Source organism: Mycteria americana, chromosome 8 (genome assembly GCF_035582795.1).
Source record: "Mycteria americana isolate JAX WOST 10 ecotype Jacksonville Zoo and Gardens chromosome 8, USCA_MyAme_1.0, whole genome shotgun sequence".
NCBI lineage: Eukaryota > Metazoa > Chordata > Aves > Ciconiiformes > Ciconiidae > Mycteria > Mycteria americana.
Window position 1 is genome coordinate 27,895,000 of NC_134372.1, and position 23,174 is coordinate 27,918,173.

The window sequence follows — 23,174 nt, forward strand, 5'->3', positions numbered from 1 at the left end:
CCCTCCATATACCTGGGAGAGCAGGGAGGTTTGGGCTGGAAAAACAGATGGTGAGTTCAATAGCAGGAACACAGCCAAGCATGGGAGCAAAGTTGTTGAGGTTGATGAGAGCAGATCGAGGTACCAGCACTGGGTTTGGCATTGGGGTGCTGAGGTGCTTGCAAGCCTTGTATGGGTTTCATGTCACTTCTACCATGCAGCTCCATGAAGATACTTTGTGGCTAGCAGTTTCCCTTGCTAAGCACCTGAAGCTTCTATGACAAGTCTTCTGAGCCTGAAACCTGGCTCCAGCTATGCAATTTACCTGCAGCAGCCAGGAGTTGCTTCTGTGCTGAGCAGGTGAGGCTCTAACATTGCTTCTAAGGTGCTGGAGCTGTGGGAAGGAGCGCAAGGTGGCAGCCCTGTGAGTGCATCTCAGACCAAGCAAGAGAGACTTGATGGGTCTCACCTTGACAACTGTCTCCAAGTTTTGTCTTCTGAGGCAGGAAGCCTCACCCACCATCCAGTTTCCTTTCCTTATAGCACTTCTGTCTTGGTGCCTTGAGCGCCCAAGGATGTCATATCTGAGGTTTTTTTGCCTGAGCTCTCCAGTTTCCACTCAGATTTGTGGCTGGACACCATGTGGAATACATTTTGGAGCGAGTTTCCACAGGCTAGCTGGCTGGAGAGCCAGTTTGTTTTCAGGGCTCGGATACTCCCTGACTGGATTGTAAACCCCCACATAACGAATGTTGGTTTTCAAACTGAGGGTTCCTTGCTCCCTGCCAAGCAGATGGGATGATTTGGTTCGCCTGTAGCCAAGAGTCTCATGAGAAGCTTTTGTTTATAGCATATGCTGTGCTGAAAATGCGTGAAGCTCCCTGGCAGCTGAGATGCTGTTGTAAGTTGGGTGTCCTTGGCTGGTGTGTGTGTATATGTGTGCACAGTTAATTGGAACAAGCTCATCAGATAGGTGTTCATCAGGTGCAACAACAGAGGACACCTCCAAAGGCATTGTCAGAGCTGTGGCAACTTGGTGATTTGCCTGCTCTCTTCTGCACTGTGACTGGGGTCCTCCCTGGGTGAGCAAAATAGAAATTCTTGCTTTGTAAGTCAGCTTGGAAACTTTTTCTTTACTCCTTAAACAAAGAAATTATTAGCTTGTCTGCAGTATCTAAATTAATTTATCTGAAGCTCGTGGAACATTAACAAATGCTACTCTAGGGCGTACTTTCTAATACTGCCGCAGTCATTCACTGTGGAGTGAGATGTTTAAGAAATAGATGGGCTGCAGTGATTTGCAAGGCTATAACTTTATCAAGGCATTTCAGTGGCATTGTAAACCACCAGAGTAGAGACCAAGTCGATCAGTTATGATACTGAGAAAGTTCAAGGCAGAAGGCATAAGTCTCCACTCCGGCCTAGAGCTGAAGAAATCCCAAAGCCACAAATGCTTGAACATGCATCTGTTCCCTCGGTGTGGAACAGGTTAAGGTGGTAAACCCCCACTCTTCACTGGGTTAGTGGACCTTTCCTATCATGCTACTTACAGGATGAGATGCTGTTGTTTTGAGAAGCTTCTCCGCACAGCACCCTGAGCCTGCGCAGTGCAGTTTCTCCCCACATTAGAGCAGGAGGAGCTCAGCAGCAGATAAACAAGCAGACGTTAGCTAATGTCAAGCTCTGAACTCTCTCCTTCCTTGAGGTCCTGGTAAAATCCTCCTGCTCTGCCTGGCAAGGCTGTAACAGTTGAGGAGAGGAGATGCTGGGCAGCCCAATTTCCAAGTCCTGTCAGTTGCCTTCCAGGTTCCACCGGGCTCTCAGAAGCCACCAGCCCAGTGACAGTTATTGCTGCACTGGTGGGAGCACAGTCACACCAACGGTTCCCTGGCTGGCTCCTGTCCCTCCAGGCTGTCCACAGCCACCAAATAGCCCATGGTGATTCAGGAAGCAAGACTGGGCACTACACAAAGTGAATCCTCCCAGAGAAGCATGAATTACCTGTCCTAAGGTAGTGTCTGGCCACTGGGCAGGAAGGAGGCAGTTTTGTTGGCAGGAGGGCCAACAGCAGGGATGCAGCAGCCATGTGATACTCAGCAGAATTTAACTATATACCTGGTCTCAGAGCAAGTCTGGGGAGGTAGAAGGGTTTTTAATGGGTTCTAAAATTGCTCTGCAACTTGCAGTGATGGTAGAGACTTCTAGCTTAGCTGTAGATACTGGAGTAAAGGGAGCCTTTGGGAAGAAGCTGAAGCTTGGATGTCCTTGGTGATCTTCAGCTTGACACTCTGTTCTGATACATCTTGGTTTCCTGAGACAAGTCAGGAATTTCTACCCCAGCCCTGGGCATATTTCTTCACTGCTTGTCTCGGTTGTCTTAGGTGTTGTATCCTAGCACAGCTGGTTCCTCTGCCCAGGCTCAGGGCATTTGTGCTCTGAACCTAAAGCTGAGGTGCCAGAGCTGTCTGTGTCCTGAGCCTGGAGCAGAGGGGGAATTGCAATCCTTCCTTACCTTTCTGGGGTGGGTAGAGGGCTGTCTGAGGTGGGGAAGACATGAGATCTCCCTCCACCAGACAGGGGTGGTGGGCTGGAAGAAGTACTGTGTTGTGGTTGCTATTTTTTCCTGCCTCTACAGGAAGATGTGGCCAATTTCTTAGTTCTGCACCTTTCCTCCTAATCTGGGAGGCTGATCCCTGCAAGCTCTAGGGAAGTGGAGCTGTGGGGCTGTGAAAGTGCCTCACTGCAGGGCTGGAGGGTGGGGGAAGCTGTAAGACTGGGATGGAGGTGTGGGGGTTGGAAGCCCTCTGGAAATAAGCATTGTGGGCATGATGAACAGGATTAATTTCAAGTGAAGTGAAATTACAGGTAGAAAATTGGAACAAATAATCCAGTTATTCTCAAGACCCAATAATAAAACGTTGAAATCCAGATTAATGTTGTATCATCCCAATTAGATTTCTCTTGAAAAATAGTTATTTTCAGCTTTAAATCCTAGCTCTTGCTGCAGCATGTCCTTGTGTCCATAGGACAGTGCTGTGCTCTGTGTTTCTTGCAAGAACAAAAGGTAACAGCAACCTTGTTGTTTCCTAACACTGTAAAGGGCCCAGTACCACGAACATGTACAATACTGTAGCTGTTTGGGGAGTAAAGGAATGAAGTTATTGCCTTGCTTGCAGGATGTGGGTAAAACTTGAGGGGAAGGGAATGGTCATCTTTGTATAGATGATGTCTTGCTGTATACAGCAAGTCCACACAAAAAAGATGACACGGAACAGAAGGAAGCAGGAGGGAATACAAGCTGTGATTTTACTTAATGTCAAGATGAAAAAAAATTTAGGGTAAAGCTGGGTTTGAGAGCACTGGTCTTTCAAGTCCCAGAAAATAAGAAGTGGGCAAATCCATCTGTTCCTTAATCCAGTTAGCCGGAAAGGGAGGGGAAATTATTTCTAGTCCAAAGTAATGCTTAGCAAATACTGTACATGTTTATCTTTGAGTTTTGTCGGTGCTTGAGACCCACTTTCTGGGATTGTCTTCTCTTCTTGCTGTTTCTTGCACACCCATGTGTGTGACACAGATGAAGAGAGGTGGTCGGCAGGCTGGTGATTGGAAGAAGAATGGCCCGTGGACCTGTTAACCCATGCTACTTGTAGGATATGGGTGCTGGAGAAGAACTGCCATTAGGATAAAGTCTTAAGTGGCCCTGCTTTCACATGTTGCATTTATATTTGAGCTAATTGCTCATGTTCCTTTAATGGTTTCATGCTTTTATATCTGCTGTTACAGCCTCTGATGCCTGTAGGGAGCCTTGAGTTTGAGTCTTAATAAGTGAAAATTAGGGTCCTCATTCTCCATGGAGAAATGCTCTTGGGCACTGTGGTAATTTCATGCCTGGAAGGAGTCATATTTGATGGATAATTTTTGTAACTTAAACCAACCAAATTAGCCTTGAGAAACTATAGTTCTTAATCAGAGTATTGAACTCTTATGCTCCGTTAGTTAGAAACATCACCAGGCTCCTTGCACAAAGGGTGGACATTTGGTTTGTGAAGTAGGAAGGTGGTCTGATTTTGTTAATGCTCAGGGCAGCAGCAATCCCTGAGTTTAAAGTTGTTCATAATACTCTGAGCATTTAGTAGGGTCAGGCATAAAGTCACATCAGGTCAGCTGCTCTTGCAAAATAAAGCAGCTAAGTGACATCTACCTTCCTTCTGTTCCCACCAAAAAACCTTTAAAGAGTAATACAGGACAGTTTGGATATTAATAGAGATTGGGTTAATAATTCCAGTAAATGGGGTTCCAAAAGTAATGGAAGTGGGGGGAAGGTGAGAAATGCCAGCAGGCCCTGGTGTGTGTTTGTGGCTCGTGGGACTGCACCCACAGCAAAAGGCTGTTTTGGCTCAGGGAATGTTTGTTCTGGGGTTTTACTTCTGTGAATCTTAACTCTGCCACTTAAATATGGTCTAATCATGAAACAGGGTGGGGAGGCCTTATGTTTTCCACTTATGAAGGATGCCACAGCCTGGAGACACAGGTGTATCCTTTGGGTCTGCTGTGAATGGGATTCTGGATTTTTGAAGTTCCATTGTTGCTCCTTCCAGGTGAGCTGAGACATGGCCACTGGCAAGATCCATCGGTCCATGGGGTCCTCCAAAATGGCTGATGGATTCCAGAGCAAAGTGGTAGCACCTCGTAATCCGAAGCTAATCAGAGAGGCAGAGGAGTCTGTAACTGTAAGTATCTGCTGTGGCCAGGTAGGACCTGTGTTAAGGCTGGAAATCTCCCCCTGTGTCCCTCCACTGTCTTCCCCTCCTGTTGTCTAGCAGCACTGTGAAGCTAGACACCACCTCCCCATCTCTTTGCGGCCATGCTTCTGTTGGAGGTGGTGCAGTGGGGGATGGACTGTGTGCTGCTTCAGGGAAAGTCCAGAGTCTTTCCTGGATGTGCCACTGGAGCCAAGTTAAACAAATGTACTGGGCATTGCACTGGAATAGCTGAAGAATAAGTGTGTGCTTTTTTCCATTGTGTAGGCAGTAATATCTTCTGACATGTAGGCATACTTGCCAGTGCTGCTCTCACCATACCTGCCCTCCAGGCAGCTGGGCATGTGGTGGGCTGCGCAAACTTTGCCTGAAGACTTGAGAGACATGGCTGGTCCCATATAGAACAGGTTCCAAAACAGTTGTTATATCTTATATCTTGTGTGGAACACAGATCCAGCCCTGCAAACAGCAGTGCAGTCAGGGCAATTCCTCATTCCCATCCATAGATGTCCCCTTTGCCGACTGGAGCTCACTTGACTGGAGATGACCTAGTGCTGAGGCTCAGTCAAGGAGATATCTCTGTATACTTCTGTGGAGGGGTCTGTGAGGCCAGAACAGAGAGAAAACAAGTGCTAATTAGAAAGAGATAACAAAAACTTGGACCCATTCCTCTCCACCTCAGTCTTGGCACAACACTACTTTTCTGCTTTCCTCTGATTCATTCAGCAGTGACATCTCAACACGTGTGTTGGTTGTGAGCGTTGTGCAAGGATGGAGTTAGGGGATTTCTGTAACCCCTCCCCACTCTCTTCAAAGGTCACTAGCTCAATCTAGCAAAACGAAAGAGGAAACAAATGCCCGAAGAGCAGAAATCCCCAAACATGTCACATCAAATCATGACGGAGGAGCAAATGGGACAGAGCCACTTGGTTAGAGCATGTATATTCCGCTCTATATCATTAATTTACTGATGTTAAATATTTCAGCAGGTAACTTACGGGACTTCCAGGACTATCCTAGTGGCTGTGATCACAAATTATTCATCAGTCGCACTTGAACAAGAAAAGCCTTTCTGAACAAAGGCATTTCTGTGGCTCTTGCTGTTTTTTTTGCATTTCAGTTGACTCCCTCTGCCTTCCTGAAGGAGATGTCTCTTACCACTGAGCAGAGGCTGGCCAGCACTCGGGAGGTGAGGCGGCCACGAATTATCCAGCTTCTAGACATGAATGAAACCTCCCATCAAAAGGTAGCCTTTTCCTGCCCTTTTCCTTGCTGTTTGTGACATTTGAAGAGGGTAAGTGCTTGTGACAGGCATGCCTCCAGCTTACCTAAATACCTTGGTGACTATGTCCTGTTGTCCTTTCAAACTGCTGGTGGTCGTGGAGTTCCTCCTGTTGGGGGAGAGGTAAAACATTTTTCCCCAGTGAGATGTTGAAGTCCTGATCTGTGCTAAGCCAATATAAATAACCTCTGCTGAAGTTGGTGGGTGTTGCTGCAGTTTAGCTACCATCGCTAAAGCACGATACTGGGGGAAGGCTGGGGCAGGACACAAGGGCACGAGCTTGCTGTTTTCTACCCTTCTGCTGAAATAGCCATCTCTTGCTTTGTGTAGTCACTGTCAAATGCTTGGGATCATAGGAGTCCGTCAACCATGGCAGCATTGGCCTTTGAAGGCTGAGGGCCTATGGTAATTACTCAAGATTTAACAAAACCAATTGCATTAATGCTTTGGATTGGAACAACGTGTGGGACCCTTACAGGGTGTTAGATTTTGCAGGCTGCCAGATATACAGGGGAATCGCCCTGGGCAGAGGGGAGTGGATGTGCTTTATCTGGATCAATGTTTACTTAGATGTATGTTTAAAGCTGCTTTTCTTACAGGACAGCTCAGTATAACACACAGTCCAAATGGGTAAATTGCTGAGGTAGGCTGTTGAGTGGAAAATTGCCAGCAAGAGACCTGTAACAAATTGGTTAAGGATTGCCCTATGCAGCACAGGAGGTTGGGAACACATCAGATGAGTGCACAAATAACTGGCAGTGTGCTGCAGCTACTAGCTTCAGTGTGACCGTGACTTCTGTGGAGAAACAGGAGACCTGCCTATGTCTTTCAAGTGGGAACAGTGCAGCTGGAAGAGGGGAGACAAAGCAGGGAGGAATTTTCTCAAAGTAATTTCTCTGCTCTTTAAGCATTTGCTGTTTGTGTATATTTTCAGACATACTTCTGCAGTGGTATTAAATAAAACAGCAATAATAAAATACAATAAAGCATCCATTTAAAGCTCATGGAAAAAGGAGATACCAAGTCCAGTCTTACTCAAGTTGCCCAGTAATGCTGAGAAAAGAGCTGAACCTTATCACCATGCAGCATTCACCTGATTTGTCTTTTTCCTAACTACTGTGTTACTTTCTTTTTGGCCTTACCTCCTCTGGTACTATTTTCTTCTTACTGGTTTCTAGGCTTCATATCAAAAAAGATATTTGGGGATGTGTGGGACTCGATCTCTCTGTCTCAGAGTAAAGATCATCCCAAATTTGTTTCCCATAGAGTTTCATGTAATTTCTTGGGTTTCACTTGCTCCATGAATGCTCATGGCTCTTTCAGTAAGTGCTCTGGAGCTGTGTGACCACATTAGCACAGGGCTCTGCTGGAGGTAAATGCTGCCTTGCATTTTGGAGAAGGAAACCTGGAGAAACACCTACCAAAAGAGCTTCTTAGCTTGAGCCTGCTCAGCGTGGTCCAGAAACTTTTGATCAGCTCAGAACAGAGGTGGGTGAGCTACTGTTTCCCTAGTGTGAGCTGGGCAGATGTACTCACCAAGAGACTGTACTTCACTGGAGATCAGTGTAGGGTTCTCACTCATGAATCTTTCTTCCAGCAGCTGACCCTCTCACTGCTCTGTCTTGCATCTCCAGTTCTCAGCAGTTGACCTGGAACAGAGCTTGTTTCAGCCTTTCCCATCAGAGGTGGTATTTCAGAGCTATGTCCCCTGCGATGTCTACGAAGTGCCACTGGTTCTGAGGAACAATGACAAGGTAAGTGCTGGGATGCAGAGGTTTAACACTGTGCTGGAAGAGGAGAGCAGTGTAATTCACGTGGTATACAGCATAGCAAGTTACCTACTGCAGCTCAGCACATCCAGAATAAAATGTCTTGCCACCTTTATTTTGCAAGATGGTGGACATCTTCCCATGCTGGGGATTCTCCCCGATTTTGGCCACATTGGTGGTATCTAACCCAAAGGAGCTTTTTTAGTCAGCATCCTTCCCCTTGAAAGCCCTGGATTGATGGGAATGTTGAGGGTTGTGCAGTTCTTGACTGCTCTCATGCTTTACCTTGAGTGTGCACCACGTCCTGATGGATCCTTGGTTAATCTTGGTTTCTGGCAGGGCATCTCTGCCTCTCACAGCCTGTTTAGCTGCCCCTGTGCAGCTCACTGTCAAAGCACAGGGGTTGAGTCTTCTCCACTTTATGCTGGAATAAGTTATAATTAGTGGCATTAGCACTCCAGGAAAGGTGTTTTGAAACAGTAGTGGAAACAGACTGATTTAGCAGAGGCAGTGGGAGGCCTTTAGGTGCCACTTTAGGGTCCTGCTAAGCTGAATTCAGTTCTTTTCAGGTTTTTCTAAGGCAACGTGGCTCTCTGCTTTCCCTTTGGAGAACCACAGCACATCCAGAGTAATGTACTCTTGAAGGTCTCCACTTTTACTTGAAAAAATTGTGATAATTTTGAGATTTCCCAAGAAAGTTGAGAAGGGAAAAGTTGAAAAATGTCAGCAATTTTGTTCCACTGTAAAGAGGAAAATTGAGACCTTTTGAATTTCAGCAGGGGAAACATTTGCTCAAATGAGGCATGTGCCAAGAGCAAGCTGGTGGGAAAAGACAGAAGGGAGGAAAGGAGCTGAGTTAGAAAGTGCTTTGGGAGAGAACATTGTACACTCAAGGGTTTCTCTTGACACGTAACAGTAAGTGTACTGGAAGCAGAGAAAGGTCAGAAAAAGGAAGGTGTAAAGATACTGTTCTGTAATGAAGAGTAAGATGTATACATGAGAGGAGGGCAGGATGCGAAGATGGAAGTGTGCACGAGAGCAGGTGAATTAACCCCGTCTCCAAATCTACCTGTTGGGGGAAACAAACAAGTGGACAAAAGAACCTGTCGGCATATTGCAGGTGGAGGAACAGCAAGAGAAGTCGAAGTATATTCTGAGATAGAACAGGTTTTGACAGGGACATGGTTGAAAATGGAAGACCCTTTGGCAAGGAAAGATGCAGGTATGGTCCTTCATTTATTCCTGGAAGAGTACTGTGCCATTCCTGGTCTGGATTTAGCTTGGAAATATTGGGAAGATGCAGTGTGGATGTCCATGCCCAAGGGATACCATTCGCGTGGTCCACACTGATTTTGTGGTCCGCACTCTTCGCTGTAGGTATCCTCTTTGCTGACTAAAATGTGCCTCAGTTTCTCTTTTCCTACTGCTCTGCTTTGTTCCCAGTAAGTCTTTTGGCTTCAGCTGCTCCATTATCCATGCGGCACTTCAAAATGTTCGTCTTTTGCCAAGTACCAGCCAATAGGCAAACAGTTAATTTGATCTATTCATGCTTCCTCAAGTGGAAAGGAACATCTACATCAACATTTCTGCCCTTCCCAGTAAAAAATAATAAACTTGTACAGCTGCATCTTGGGATTTGTATGCCCTACAAGGGAGAGGCAATGTGTGAACTGTTGACACCCCCCCCCCCCCAATGAATTAGTTTTGAAGCTAGTAAGATCTCAAGCATTGGACACCACTGGTGTAAAAGTAAGATCAGCTCTAAGGAAAATCCTTGGCATATTTAAGTACACAAAGATAGAGATGATAATCCCAGTAGAGGTTATTATATTCTAATTTTGTTGGCTTTTCGTCATGTCCTGGAGAAAAGTAACATGGTGGTCTGTCTCAAAGTTTTCTCACCAGTTTCCCAGCTTCCTCTGAATCATACTGACTTATATTGCACGGTAGCCTGAGGTTGTCTGCTCCATAAAAATCCAGCTAACAGCAAAGTATATTCCAAATAGAGGCTCTGTAATCATTCAAATACAGAAGTGCTTCACTATATACTTACTGCTCTTACCTGTGTGTTGTAAAATTGCTTGTCTGTCTTCAGGCTGCTCCTCACCATCTTCAGAGATGTTCTGGGTGGCTTTTGCTGAAGGTCTTGGCCACCTGTGCTCATCTCCCAAGGGACTTGGTGGCCAAAACGTTTGTCTGCAGTGTGATATTGTCTCCTAGAACTTGCTGCCCCAGGGCATTGCTGGGAGCAAAGGGCATTTGGAGAGTTCAGGACTGCCTTGGCCATGGGTTATCAGGCTCGGGTGGGTGGTGCAGAATGAATCTCCATTTTTCCCAAGCCTCGTGTGGGTTCGTTGTTTATCAGTGAAGCTGCCTGTCAGTCAAAATCACCTGTATTAGACTTTCTGAGATGAGATTTGGTGCTCAGGGGCTGATGTCTGTGTGCTAGAAAATGCCTGTTTGCTGTCTCTGTGCTTGTGGTATCCCAGAGGGCAGAAACTTGCAGCAAGGTGCCTGCAGGGATTCCTGGTTGTGGGGAGGAATACCCAGAAATCTGCTGTGCCTGCACTGGCAGCTGCCTGGCTACAATCACCAGGCAGCAAGAGCCTCTGGAGAGCTGAGATTGGCTTTTAATAATGAAATCACACTGAGTCAGTGCTGGTCATGCATCTCAAGGCAGAAAATGCCTTTGAAGCCAACAGTTGATAGGCACAGTCTGAGGGGTAGTCTGGCTTTCCATCATTTTGGCAAGTTGACTGCTCTCATCTTCTGCATCAGCCTTTCCTTGTGGAGTGTCGGGCTTCTCCCTTGCTTCTTTACAGCCCCCTTTGAATCCTCCTAGCCATCTCTTTTTTGTGTCTGGGGTTTTCTCTTTGTCTTTCTATGTTCCTCCTTTTGCTCTTCAGGTTTGCTTTTATTCCCAGTAAGGCCACAATGTCTGTGGTCTCTTGCTGGTCTGCCCACATGACTCTGTAGCACTGCAGCTTGACTGGCCCACTCAAACAGAGTATGTTAGAAGTGAATTTCTTCCTTCCCCCAGTATAACATACTGTTTTGCCTTCAGATAATACATTCCCCTTCTAGAGGCATGACTACATGGGTGTGTGCAGGCAGAAGCAAGCAGGTTCTTTGGGTTTGTTGAATATGGGGATGACTTGATTCAGGTATTATATTTGCATACTGCTGGTGTCTTACCTGCTTGGTGATTCTTTCACAGCAGGGCGTTGCCCAGCTGCCTCTGGCCTAGAGCTATTTGGCCCAGGCAGAATGGATTCAAATCCACCCTTGTGTATTATGTGCATGTACCTCCGGAGCTAAAAGTGCTTTGGAAAGGTGGTTAAGGAAGGTTGTGACCAAGGCATGGCCAAGTCTCTTCTCCTCATGTTTCCACGAGTGGCAAAATAATAGTTTCATGTCTTTCCTGCAGGTTCCTCGGCTGGTGAAGGTCATCTTGGAGAGCTCACCTTATTTCAAGTTGATCAGCCCCAATGCTGTGTGCCGTAAGGTAGCACCTGGCATGTCTTCAACTTTCCGCATCCTTTTCACCCCTGAGGAGAACAAGGTGAGACTGGAGGTCCCAAGAGTTTGGCGCCTTCAGTGGAAGGTGAACGTGCAGGGCTGGATTCAGAACAGGGCATCTGGTGTGGATTTTGAGGAACTGTCCTGGTTTCAGTGAGGTTGCACTGGATCTAGAACTGGGGGAAGCTCTTTCCCAATGGTGAAGATTATGCTCTCTTAGGCTGGAGGCTCTTACACGTTTCAGGCTGCTTTTATCCTTCAGTGCTTGAACATTTAATGTAATGTCTGTTGGCTTCAGGGATAAGAGTCTACTGTCTGTGCTGGGGTGGCCTCTGAACGTGTTGGTTTCTAGTATCTGGCCATTGCTGCATAATTATGGGTTTGCTCCACTAATTATAAATACAAAAGTCTGTTTAAAAGTAACCTGTTATTTGGAGGATCTGAAGCGAGCCTGATCAGGGTGAGGACTACCACCTTTGAAAACTGGAGTCGCCTTAATGTATATCATGTTGTACACAGTAGTGAGACAGCGGAACATTATCTCTAAAGTTGTCACTTTTTTTGCACGCTGGTTATAGCCCACACCCTGCTGTGAGGTCTGCTTCAGCCTGTGATCAGGCAGTCTGCAGCTAGTCACATCTTGGCATTGCATGGTGCTGTTAGCTGCTGCAGCAGGGACTGACAGGCTGCGCTTTCCCTCCCTGCGCTTTCCCTCCCTGCACTTTCTTGAGTGTTCATGAGGGAAGATGCACATGGAACAGTAGGAAAATGGCAGGGAGGGGTGTTGATAAGATGTTTAGCCATCTCTCTACTCAGTGGTAGGGGTTTAATTATTATGGAAAATACTAGAGGAACAAATAGATCCAGAGAGCACTCTTTCCCATCTGGCAGCCACTTCCCTGCCACACCCTGGCCTGGAGCAAAGATGATGTTTTTTCATACCCTCTGTTTTCAAGCCTTGCAGCTGTGCTGTCCCTGGGGATACTTGTCTGCCTGTGATCCAGCTGTGAGTCTAGGGGAGAGGGAGTGCTGTGCATGTGGCAGGGAGCCAGCCTGGCACAGATGCACTGTGTTCTAGATGTCCTTAACTCAGCAGGAGGTCGGTGTGCTGCAGATGACTGAGACACCTGCCTGAAAGAGCATGTATAGGAATAAGCAGGCAGGTACAATCTGCAGGCAGACACATTACCCCAGAGCCTGTGAGCAGTAATACTGGTGTGGTTGTGTCTTTGTGCATGTTATTGTGGTTGCTCTGTGAGCTGTCACCTATTCCATGCCAAGCATGCAATGCTTTTGCTTAGAACATCAGTGCTGTGGCCCTGGCAAGTCTGATTCTCAGTGCCGTGATGTGAAGGATCGATGCTGTTACCTGGAGGCTTGTTAATATAGAAGGATTTAGTATGTGGCATGGAATGGAGGAAGCACTGCAGGGAACTGAAAACAGGTAGGCTGACTCTTTCCACAAGCATCCTGCTACCTCTTAGCATGGCTTTGTTGGAGAGGCAAGGTTAGGGGATAGCTTTGAGCCAGCAGGTGTTTCTGCACCAGGCCAGAGGTGCAAGATGTCTTTGGCTATAGCTGTTTTCTATCTTTCGTTCGCTGCTTAGATTTAGTTTAACACTTTGTCCTATCCTCAAACAATACGGATATAGAAAACTAAAGAGGAAATGCCCTGTGGTCCCTAGCTCCCCATGCTTGTGGAATAATCTGTTCCTCTGGAGGGACTGAGAAATTATTTAACATCATTAATATTTAGGGTAAAAATTATGTTGGCCTAGGGCAGTTCTCCAAACTACCCAAGTGACACAAGAGCTTAATCTCACTGAGGTAGGCTTTGCAAAGTACACTGGTGCCTTTAAAAATGTGATTTATTAGTATTAATTAGTGTCCATTTTTGGGGTGGAAGAGGTAAATTGGTGCCCATGAAAGGCAAAGTGCTGCTCTTCAAATTTAGAGAGGCAGCAGAGCTACACATGAACATCACCACAAATAGAAGTAGGGTGAGATAACCCCCGAGAGCTCTAATGTCCAATACTTTGTCCCTTGTCTTGCCCTTGAACTGGTGAGTGTATGGCATAGGGAGCTCGACCAGCAAGAGGCCCTCTGCACAGCTTCAGCGACACCCCAGTGGTTTCTGCTGAACTGGGTTTTGTGCTCCATGCAGGGCATCAGGAGAGGGACGTATGCTACTCCATGAGGAGCGTATAGGAATTTATACAGCACAATCAGAATTTTGTACAAATCGAACACTTTGTCTTGTACTTGATGGAGTGTGAGTTAGTGAAGTACCAGAGTGCTGTAGCTCAGCTAGAAATGCATCAATAGTGTGGTCAGGAGGTGCATAGCACCTTGAAAACCCCTTAGCAAAGAGGCAGGCTTTGGGAAATGGTTCTGTAAAGCCACCCGTGTTGGGCTTGCAGTGGGTTGCGTGCAGAATACTTGCCTTTTAGTTGTGGAAGGCTTATGAGTGCTACCTTTGAACAACCTCTGCCTTTGCTGCTCCATGATCCACAAGGATTGTGGATAACCCAGTGAACTGGGATGCAGGTACAAATCCCTCTCTCAGGGTTGGAGAGTCCTCTTGATGTGCAGTTGGTTTATGTAATTCTCTTGCTTTGAATCTGTCTTCCCTGGGGTAAGTCTGACTTCAGCAAAGTCACTCCTGATTCAAAGGAGTAAAATTGTGGCTAAGCCTTAAATAAAAGGATCATGTGAGTTGTTAGTGGCTGAAGTGCCATGTGCCATGTAGCCCTTCCTTGAAAAATGAGCAGTTCCCTATTGTCTTGTAGTCATTTGGGAATATGCCACATGATCGGTCTGTTAGAAAATAAATAAGTAGCTGACGTCTCTTTGTTTATTGGCACTTGCATTATAAATCTGAAATGCTAATTTTTCTGCTGGGCAACATTTCCAGTTAGTTACTCTTGCTGTTTCTGATTTACACATTTCTGTTTTATGGCTCTGATTGTACAGTGTGGGTGTTCTCATGCCACCCTCTGTTCCCGGGTGTCCGTGCATTATAGTCTGACAGTCTCTGCCTAATTGGAAACCATTGTGGAACTGACTGACAAATAAACAACACAGAAATACTTTTTTGTGTGTCCTTCGGGCTTATTAATAGATTATCTTAAAGGAGGAAGGAAGCAAGAAGCCTATAAAAACATAGTACAGCTTATTCTGTTTTGTCCTTCTGCTCTTTTCACTGTAGCAATACAGTATTTTCAGGCAATACAAGTTCAGTCTGTAAGGTTTGCAAAATTCATTACTGATGCTCAGTGGAGACTAAATTAATGCTCATTGTTTAATATGAAATATGACAGGACGATGAGTTACTGCATTACTGAAATTAACTCCTTTAAAATTCAGTCCAGCCCTGTTAGATGTTTTGTAGCACATAGAAGCTATTCCAATATACTTTTAAGACTCCTGGGAGGAGAAAAGGGGTGGAAGATCAAGGCAATTGGCCCTGTGCAAAATGAACCTGGAGCAAAGGGACTGATTTCAAAGCATCCTGTGAATTGGTAGCTGAGGGAGGCAGGAGAAGGGGTACCCCTTCTCATGTGAAGCTATCTTCATCCTCCAGCCTCCCCCCTCTCTTTTAATGGCCCTTATTTTCCAGCCTTTATGGTATCATGGTTTCAGCAGGGAGCTTTCCCTGTTTGACTTACTATGTTACCTCATGCTACAAGGGTGTTTTTCTTTGCAGTTGCCTGCTGCAAGGAATTCAGTGAAGTATTTAGGATCAGTTATACAGTAAAACTGATATCCAAGTTTGCTGGCATACTGGGCAGTTAAGGTTGATATCACTGTGACAGTAATTAATGTTAGCCTGAGTTTGCAAAGAGCCTGAAATGACACCTCTGATACAAGCAGTTGCTTTAATTTCAGTGGGTGCTAGTTCAAATGCCAGTGGTGATGCTTTGCAGGCCAGAGCTTGTAACTTACTGCTTATCAAAAGGGAATAAGAGAAGAGGAACCATTGTACAATGAACTGTATTTTCCCTGAAATTGAGAGTGGAGTTGTATGAAGGATGAAGTCATATTTTCATAAAAATCTATAGGCTGAAGCTGCGTCTAAACGCAACAATCTTTAAAGCATAGCAGTGAGGCAACCCTTCTCTCACCCAGGCATGTTTATTTAGAAACCTGGTTTTAAACAGTCTGCTGAGGGTTTGCAGTTGCAAAGTAAAACAAGATCTTAAACTGGTTTCAACTGTACGCCTAGACTGTGAGTAAGTACATGGCAGAGTTGGTAACACAGGACAGTGCTGCAGTGGAGAATTTTAGCCTTTATCTTCTCCAAGGGCAGGGAGATTCAGCTTTCAAAAACTTAAGGAGCCATGGGTTCACAGCAGCATGAGCAGCCAGCTTCTGCCTAGCACCCCTCTTTCCTTGGGTTTCCCCCCTGTTTGGCCTGACAGAGCATTCAGCTTTGATGCAAGGTCCAACTTTGGGGTCCTAGAGCGTGGTTGAAGGTTCAGCCCATGCTGAAGTGCTTTGAGTCAAGCCTTGTACAGGATGCAGTGTCCCAGGGCATCACTGGAGAAGGGGCTCAGCACACAACATGCGTTTGCATGAATGGCAAGAGGCAGCTTTCTCTCTCAAACGTCATGGTTGTCTCTGTGAGGCCAAATCCTTGTTGCTTTAGCCTTACCTTTGCATACCTGGAGAAGTCCCTTTCCCCATGCATTGCTGTGCAGGCAGTCCCAGTGCCCCTCACCGGCAACAGAGCTGGGAAGGCTGCCTGTGCTTGCTTTTGGGGGGATTTATTCCTTGGGCTCTTATTTACATTGCTGTTGATCCACTCACTCCTTAGCAATGACAATGACTCAAAAATTATTTCCTTTTACTTCCCTCAAATACCTCCAATTGTTGAAGTTTCTTTTTTCTTTATCCCCCTGCTGATCTGAACTCCTTGCATCCTCCTCTGTCTACCTGGCATCTGGAAGGGAGAGATAAGTGAATATGGCATGCCAAGACTTAATAAGGCATGCAGCTTTCAGTGGGATTTACAATGGCTTTGTTACAGTAGTGTGGCCAAAATAACAAAAAAAAAAGTAAATAGCATTCTTCATTTGCTAGTGCAGTTTCTGAGGATCTAAACAGTTCAGGACGTGAAGTACCCAGATAATAGGTGCTTTATGCACATGGGCTGCCCATGGCTTTTATTTTAGAGGGCTTAGGCTGCACGATTGAGTACAAAATTGCTAATTCAGAAAGACTTGCTGAAGATGAAACGCTCTCCTGAAACGTGATATTCAATTCTGTAGGTCGTTTGCTGCAGTGCCCTTCCTGGTATTTTACCTTCCAAGTATGAGAAGCAAAACCCCTTCTGCAATTTCCAGTGTGAATATTTGAGATGTCTAGAAAAAAAGATCCTTCTTTTTACAGTTTGGATGTGACAGCATCTGTTACTGCAACCTTAAACCCCAGCTGAGCGGGTGGTTGGTAGGCACTGTGTGTTAGTTGTTGTGTTAAAGCAATAGCTATGTGTCTGTGCCTCGTCTGGCTGTCTTAGGTCCCTTCCAGGCTTGGAGAGGATGGGTGTGGGAGCAGGAAATCCCAAGTGCAGAGAAATCTGAATCTGTTCTGGTTAAGGGAGTTTACTGCTGTGTGCAATTCCTAAATCAAATTGTCTGCTTGCTGCTTCAACAATTATAAAACTATCAAATGAGTTGAAAGCACAGGGAAAAAAGATCAGGACAGCAAGTGAGTGATAGGAGGCAGAGCTTTTACCAACCTGTCAATAAGAGAGCTGCTGGAGGTAATGGCTCCTGGCCCTACTGCAACAGTTTTACCACTGATTTCAGCGGGGGCAAGGCAATACTTCCAGGCCAGCAATGCCACACCATGCATCTGGAGATCGATCTGCTCCATCCTAATCCAGTAAAATGATTTTGGTGGCTTGATTCACCTTGCTACTGCTGGGGGGGACTGTCTGGCTCTTTTCTGAACAAGCTAATGATTGGGAGTAGCACACTTGAGTTTGCTCTGGTAGGGATGTCTGAGTGTCTCCCATTTGCAGCTCCTGATACCACCTGCCTCAGGTAGGCATGCTAACAAGGCATCAAGTCACTTATTCTAGAGACCTTGCAAGAGAGACGTGATTAAGGCATCAACCATGCCAGAATATGCAGCAGAGAAAAAGCAAAGCTATTGTCTGCATCCTCTGAGGCTAGGATGAGATGTAAAGGGAAATTTGAGATTAGACACAGGAAGAGCTCTCTTTAAGTCTAGGGTAGAGCTGGAATAGGCTGCTGAGGGCAGGGATGGAATTGTTAGTGCTTTTAAGTACTTGTGAAACATCTCTCAAGAATAGTTTGGGTACAGAGCTGAGCCAGTTCTGGGGTGGGCAGATGGATCAGATAGATTTTAAGGGTGTGTGTGTCCCCAGTCTTGTCCCTATAATGCTGTGGGAAGGGGTGGGAAATACAGATGTACCCTACACTCACCTGACTTTAAAACAATTATTGTGTCCAGCTTGTTAAGTATTTCACCAAAGACTGACTGTTGATCGTGCCTGTGGCAAAGTCCTTTTGAAAATGTACCTGAGCATCCTGTGCCAAGCTCCATCAATGTTGCTGCATTGGTGGGATTGGAGTTAGCGCTGTGGCACAACTGGGTTCTTAGTGGTGCCTTTAATAGTCTGCAGTGGTGATCAAAGCAGGTTCTTATTACTGCTGTAATCCCTTACGTGAAATTACTCTATTTTGGTGCCTCAGAATCAAAGTATCAGATAATTTTGTCTGGTTGTGCCAGCTTGCTGCGAAAGCAGGTGAATCAATGAGGTCGTTTCTTCTTTGCAAGTTAACAGCCCTGTCCAAGTCATGCTGCTGGAATGAAAGGTCATTAAGGTAAAAAGTACTATTACATTATTGAATGCTACTGTTAGAGTCATAGAAAACAGCCCTTTTTCTTCTGCCATGGGAATGGTACTAAATGCACTGTGCTGAGGTTGTTTCTTTCCCGTCAGGATTACTTCCACCAGCTCACCTGCATCACAGAAAGGGAAAAGTTTATTGTGCCAATCCGAGCTATAGGTGCCCGAGCTATCCTGGACTTCCCTGACCAGCTGAACTTCTCTGTCTGTCCAGTCAAGTACAGCACCCAGAAAACTCTGCTGGTTCGCAACATTGGTAATCGGGAGGCCCGCTACTGCATCAGCACTCAGAGGTAAAGGAGCTCATCTTTTTTGTGCAAAACACTGTTGAGTGACAATATAGTTGGTAAACAGTAAACAAAAAGGAACCAGAGCATCTGAGCTGCTGTATTGCAGCCGTAGCTGGAAATGGGTAGGACATGTGGGTTTTGCAGTTGCTTAGTGTTTTAAGCATGATGCAACCTTTGATAAAACTCTGCAAGCTGCAGCAAAGTTTTATACTGCAATGATGTCTCCAACACAACATCTTGCAAGACCAATTCTGTTAGTTTGAAAGAACAAATATAGGAAGGCAACTTGACTGCCCTTAGGCTGTATAGGATACTGCATGGCAGATGAGAGCTGTAGGAGCTCAGTTCATGTAGATGAAATGCAGTATTAGGAAATGGCCAGCTATGAGCTGGTGAAAGGGACGTTTAAGAATTTATCAGCAGCTCTGTCTATACTAGCAAGTGCAGTCGGAGATTGTAGATCAAAGCAATTGGTATTGAGGCCCTGAGAATAACACTGTGTGGTCCAGGAACTTTGTTTTGCAGTAGGTTTGGTCTGGTCCCTGGGGCCAAATATTCTTAAGTAAGTAGAATGAGCTCTTAAGTGGAGATGAGCAGACACTGGCTTCAAAACTGCACTACAGCCCCAAATCAGAATGCTAACTAGGGCACAGGCAAAAGATGCAGCAAATATCTGGTGCACGGGTTGGGGGCATTTTCTTTTAGAGCTTTCTCTCTCCCAGATTTCCTGAAGAGTGCTAGAATGTTAGTAGCTACCTTGCAACCTCCTGATGTACTTACCATCGTAAGTACCTTCTGAAATGGTTACATACCACTATCAGCCAAATACACCCATTCTCTGGGGGTCCACAAGCATGTGGTATTTCAGTGGTACCCTAATCAAATGCCTGATGTGAATTGTGTTGTGGACAGCCTGTGCTGCTCCTTTTAGTCTCAGAAGACAGTCACTGGTTTTCCAGTTTGCTGAATTGGAGAGGGTAATGCCTTTTTGACACTGCATTTGCCAGGAAACCAGTTCAGTTGGCTGGTAATTAGTTGAGAGTTGCTTGGTCCCAGAGGTCTCAGTGTAGGAGCTAAGGTCAAGAATGCAGCAAAGACCCACTGTCTGACTTGGTGCACCTGAGTTGCCTCAATTTCTTCCCCAGGAACACAGGGCTCAAAAGAAGACTTTTTACTTTTTTCCTGTGAAACGTGAGGGTCCAAGAGGAGCTTCCACTGAAGCCTGGCAAAGCTATTTAAGCAGGTTTCTAGGATGCTATTTAAGCAGGCTGCTGCTTTTCACTGTGGAAAATATGTAGGCAGTAACTTGTAAATCATCCTACAGTTTTCCTCTGGGATTTCCAGATCTGGTTGTCACCACCAAAATAAATACCTAGTAAAGTCTAGCATCTTTTTGCAATGTAGTTGCCAAATATTCTATTGAGTGATGCAGTGTATGTTGAATCCTGCTTGATGTGGATTTTAAGAGTTTCTGAACTTTGGCAATTAAATATTTCAGTCCTGATTTGCGGTAAAGAAATGGGAACCATTACAAAAGTTTTATTTTAAACTACACAAAAAAAGTAGAATTCTGAATAAGTAGATTCATGTGTATGGAGATCAAAAGCTGATATGATTTCCCTTGTCAGCTGAGGGCATCAGTCATCTCTTCTATTTCATTACGAACTTTTGAAAGCCAGTTTGAAATTTCAAACAGATGATTTAAATCTTTGAATATAAGCAGCATTTTATTCTAATTAGGTTGCCCCCACATTCATTCAGATTTCTTTTTAAATAGTCTGAAGTTCCTGTGTTTCTGCTGTCTCTCTTTTTTTTTTTTTTTTTCCTTCAAGTGTTCAGCAAAATGTCATCATGAATTCTTCATTGGGAACTTTCTTAAAGGTTGAGTTCCTCTAATGCCTGTCTACCATCTGCCTATACGTATAGGCACAGATGTATAGGAAGTAGGAGAAATTTGTGGAATATGTGAAATGGAGTTGGGCTGATTTAGAACATAAAATCATAGAATAACTTTGGAAGGGACCTCTGGAGAAGATCTGAGCAAACACCCTGATCAAATCAAGACCAGTGTCAAAGTTTGATCAGGTTTGCAAGTAACACAACTTGCTACTCTGGGCCTTTTTGTGTTGAGCTTTGAATGTCTTCAAGTTTCCCTTGCTTCTCTGGGTCCCTGTTCTAGTGTTCAACCACCCTCATGGTAACAATTTTTTTCTTAATATGTACTGAGATTTTCCATTACTGCAACTTGTGTTCATTTTCCCTTATCCTATCACTGCACATATCAAAGAAGAGCCTGGCCCCATCTTCTCTACACCTTCCCTTTACATGGTTGTAGACAGCACTAAGATCACTCTTCATGTTTCCTTGTCAAGGCTGTACAAACCCATTTATCTCAGCATCTCCCTGCACGTCCTGTGCTCCAGCCCCTGAGGTCCTCTTCTGTAGAAATGCTTTCTATCCCATCAATGCCCAGCCTGTACTGCCAGGGGTTATTCCATCCCAAATACAGGAGTTTGCATTTTCCATCCCTGAACTGGATGAAGTTCACATCAGCCAATTTCTCCAGCCTGTTGTGGTCCCTCTGAATATCAGCCCAGCCCTGCAGTGTGTTGACTACTCACCCCAGTCTGGTATCATCCACCAAATTTTGAGTGTTCCCTCCTGTTGACTAGGTCAGGATGTCTCCTTGCATCCCAAGACCTGAACAACTATGTTCTCCCTATGTGATGAGGCCATGGTGTGCAAGGTGTGGTTATTCCAGCCAGTGCTGGGGACCATACTGTGTGACACATCATCACTGCATTGCACCAACTCTTTTCTTACTGTCTGAGTGCCTCGGGGACCCTCTACCATATCTGCCAACTTTCACATTAATGACCGAGTCTCTTCATAGCAGTGACCAATGGTTGGTTCTGTGCTTGTTGTGCTATGAGAAGTTGCTCAGACACCTACCACTGAGCTCCCAGGTGAGCCCTGTGGTTCTAGCAACCCCAGCAGAAAAGAATTTGCCTCCCAGCTGGCATGCTGAGTTGGCTTGAGAATCAGACCAATACACTGCTCCACAGGCTAGTAGATCATTAGCTGGTAATTGTCTTTGAACAGATATATTTACAGAGGCTTTCACAAGAGAGGCCATTTTCCTCCTAATGTTAGGGGATTAATTTCCCTGTTGTAGAGGCTATAACAAAGGCTGCATCATTATTAACAACAGAGGTAGTTAAGATTTAGTTTAATGTCACTAATTCTTTTGAATGACTTCCCTAATAACTTGATGATTAATTATTATCACAGAATGCTTAAAACTGTGCTTTGGAAATGAATGAGTTATGTTCCCTGTCCTGGAGAACTTAAAGTGTAAATATGAGATGCAGTAATCAAGAGTTATGGCATAGGTGCTAGGGGAAAGGAGTGCCAGCCTTACAGACTGAAATTCAGGACTGTTTCAGTCTATTCTCATTTAGTGGAGAATTTAAGTAGCTTAAGTTGAATGTGTGCTTAACTTTTGCTGAGTAAGGATGTGTTGTTGTGTTAAAGCCAATCTTAATATCATATAATAGCTTTTTGTGTTATGTACAAGCACACACGCATGCATATGAGAGAGGGAGGAGGATTAGTGGAGTAGAAGGGAATGAGAGATCTAAGTTTATAGACCCATCAGCTGCCCTCTATGTCCTTCATTCTCTATCTGCATAATTGAAACTTCTGTCTTAGCTGCTGCAACTTTTGTTTTCTGACCTCAGCAAATTCAGGCTCTTGCCCATTCACAAGTCAGCTGCAGACGCCACCATTTCCTAGTCCAATATGCTGCTTATGTCACTTCTCTTTGCCTCCTTTCTCTGGATTCCCTTCTCTGTGGCATCAAGCGTAACCTATCGGCTTTCACTCTTCAGTGCGTTTTTCAGCCCATCTCCAATCCTAACCTTTTAGTACTGAGAGCTCAGCTCTTATATCTGGTCAGTTCATGATGACATTCCCTGCCTGTTACTCATTTATCTAAGGACTTAGATGTTTTCTGTTGTGCATTTCACTCCAGGGAAGAGCTTTTAAGTGAATCCATGGGGCCAATTCAGCATCCTTCTGCTGTTCCCTGTTCAGAGCTCTCCCTTGCCATGGTATCTGCCAGAAAACATGGCCACATTTTGACCATGTTTTCATAAAGGAAAAAACCACCAAAGTACTCCCCATTATGCAGTCTGGCTTTGTGCCTGTCCTGCCTCTGCATGTCCATACCCAGCTCTTAACTGCATAGCTTGGTAATAAAGAATAATAATAGTATAAATATAGAAAGTCTCTTCCTGTCGTTCTCATTGTTAAGGCGGGATAATGAGTTTCTTCTCCATGACATTCAGGGAGATAAATGTCATTCCAGTACATTTGAGTTGAAAACGGTGTCTGGAAGGAGATCTCAGTGCAGCACTGCCTTTTCCTGACATTACAGACATTGCGTTATGCCATGCTACGGGGCTAGAGAGGACCACTCCGAGACAAGCACCTCTGTTCTGGAATGTCCCCACCAAGCTCTGAAAGCTCAGGAAATTATCCTACAAGGCACAGTGCTTGGAGCCCCCTTGCATCCCTCTCTGTAGTACCCATATACTATATGGAGGCATGGGATTGGAGACATCATAGGGTACAAAGACCATCCAAGAATATGAAAATAGAGCCTAGGCGCAGTGAAAGAGAGAGAGGTAAAGC

At 45.1% G+C, this 23,174-nt stretch overlaps 1 protein-coding gene across 1 annotated transcript in view; it reads left to right on the forward strand.

Annotated features, from left to right (window-relative positions):
• The first annotated feature begins 4,589 nt into the window (after positions 1-4,589).
• The window catches only part of HYDIN (HYDIN axonemal central pair apparatus protein), a 148,253-nt gene continuing 129,668 nt past the window's right edge, over positions 4,590-23,174 (forward strand). Inside the window, exons 1-5 of the mRNA XM_075511037.1 lie at positions 4,590-4,709; positions 5,860-5,985; positions 7,656-7,775; positions 11,218-11,352; positions 18,283-18,482. Coding sequence (XP_075367152.1) covers positions 4,590-4,709; positions 5,860-5,985; positions 7,656-7,775; positions 11,218-11,352; positions 18,283-18,482 — 701 coding nt within the window. The remainder of the gene's footprint in view (positions 4,710-5,859; positions 5,986-7,655; positions 7,776-11,217; positions 11,353-18,282; positions 18,483-23,174) is intronic.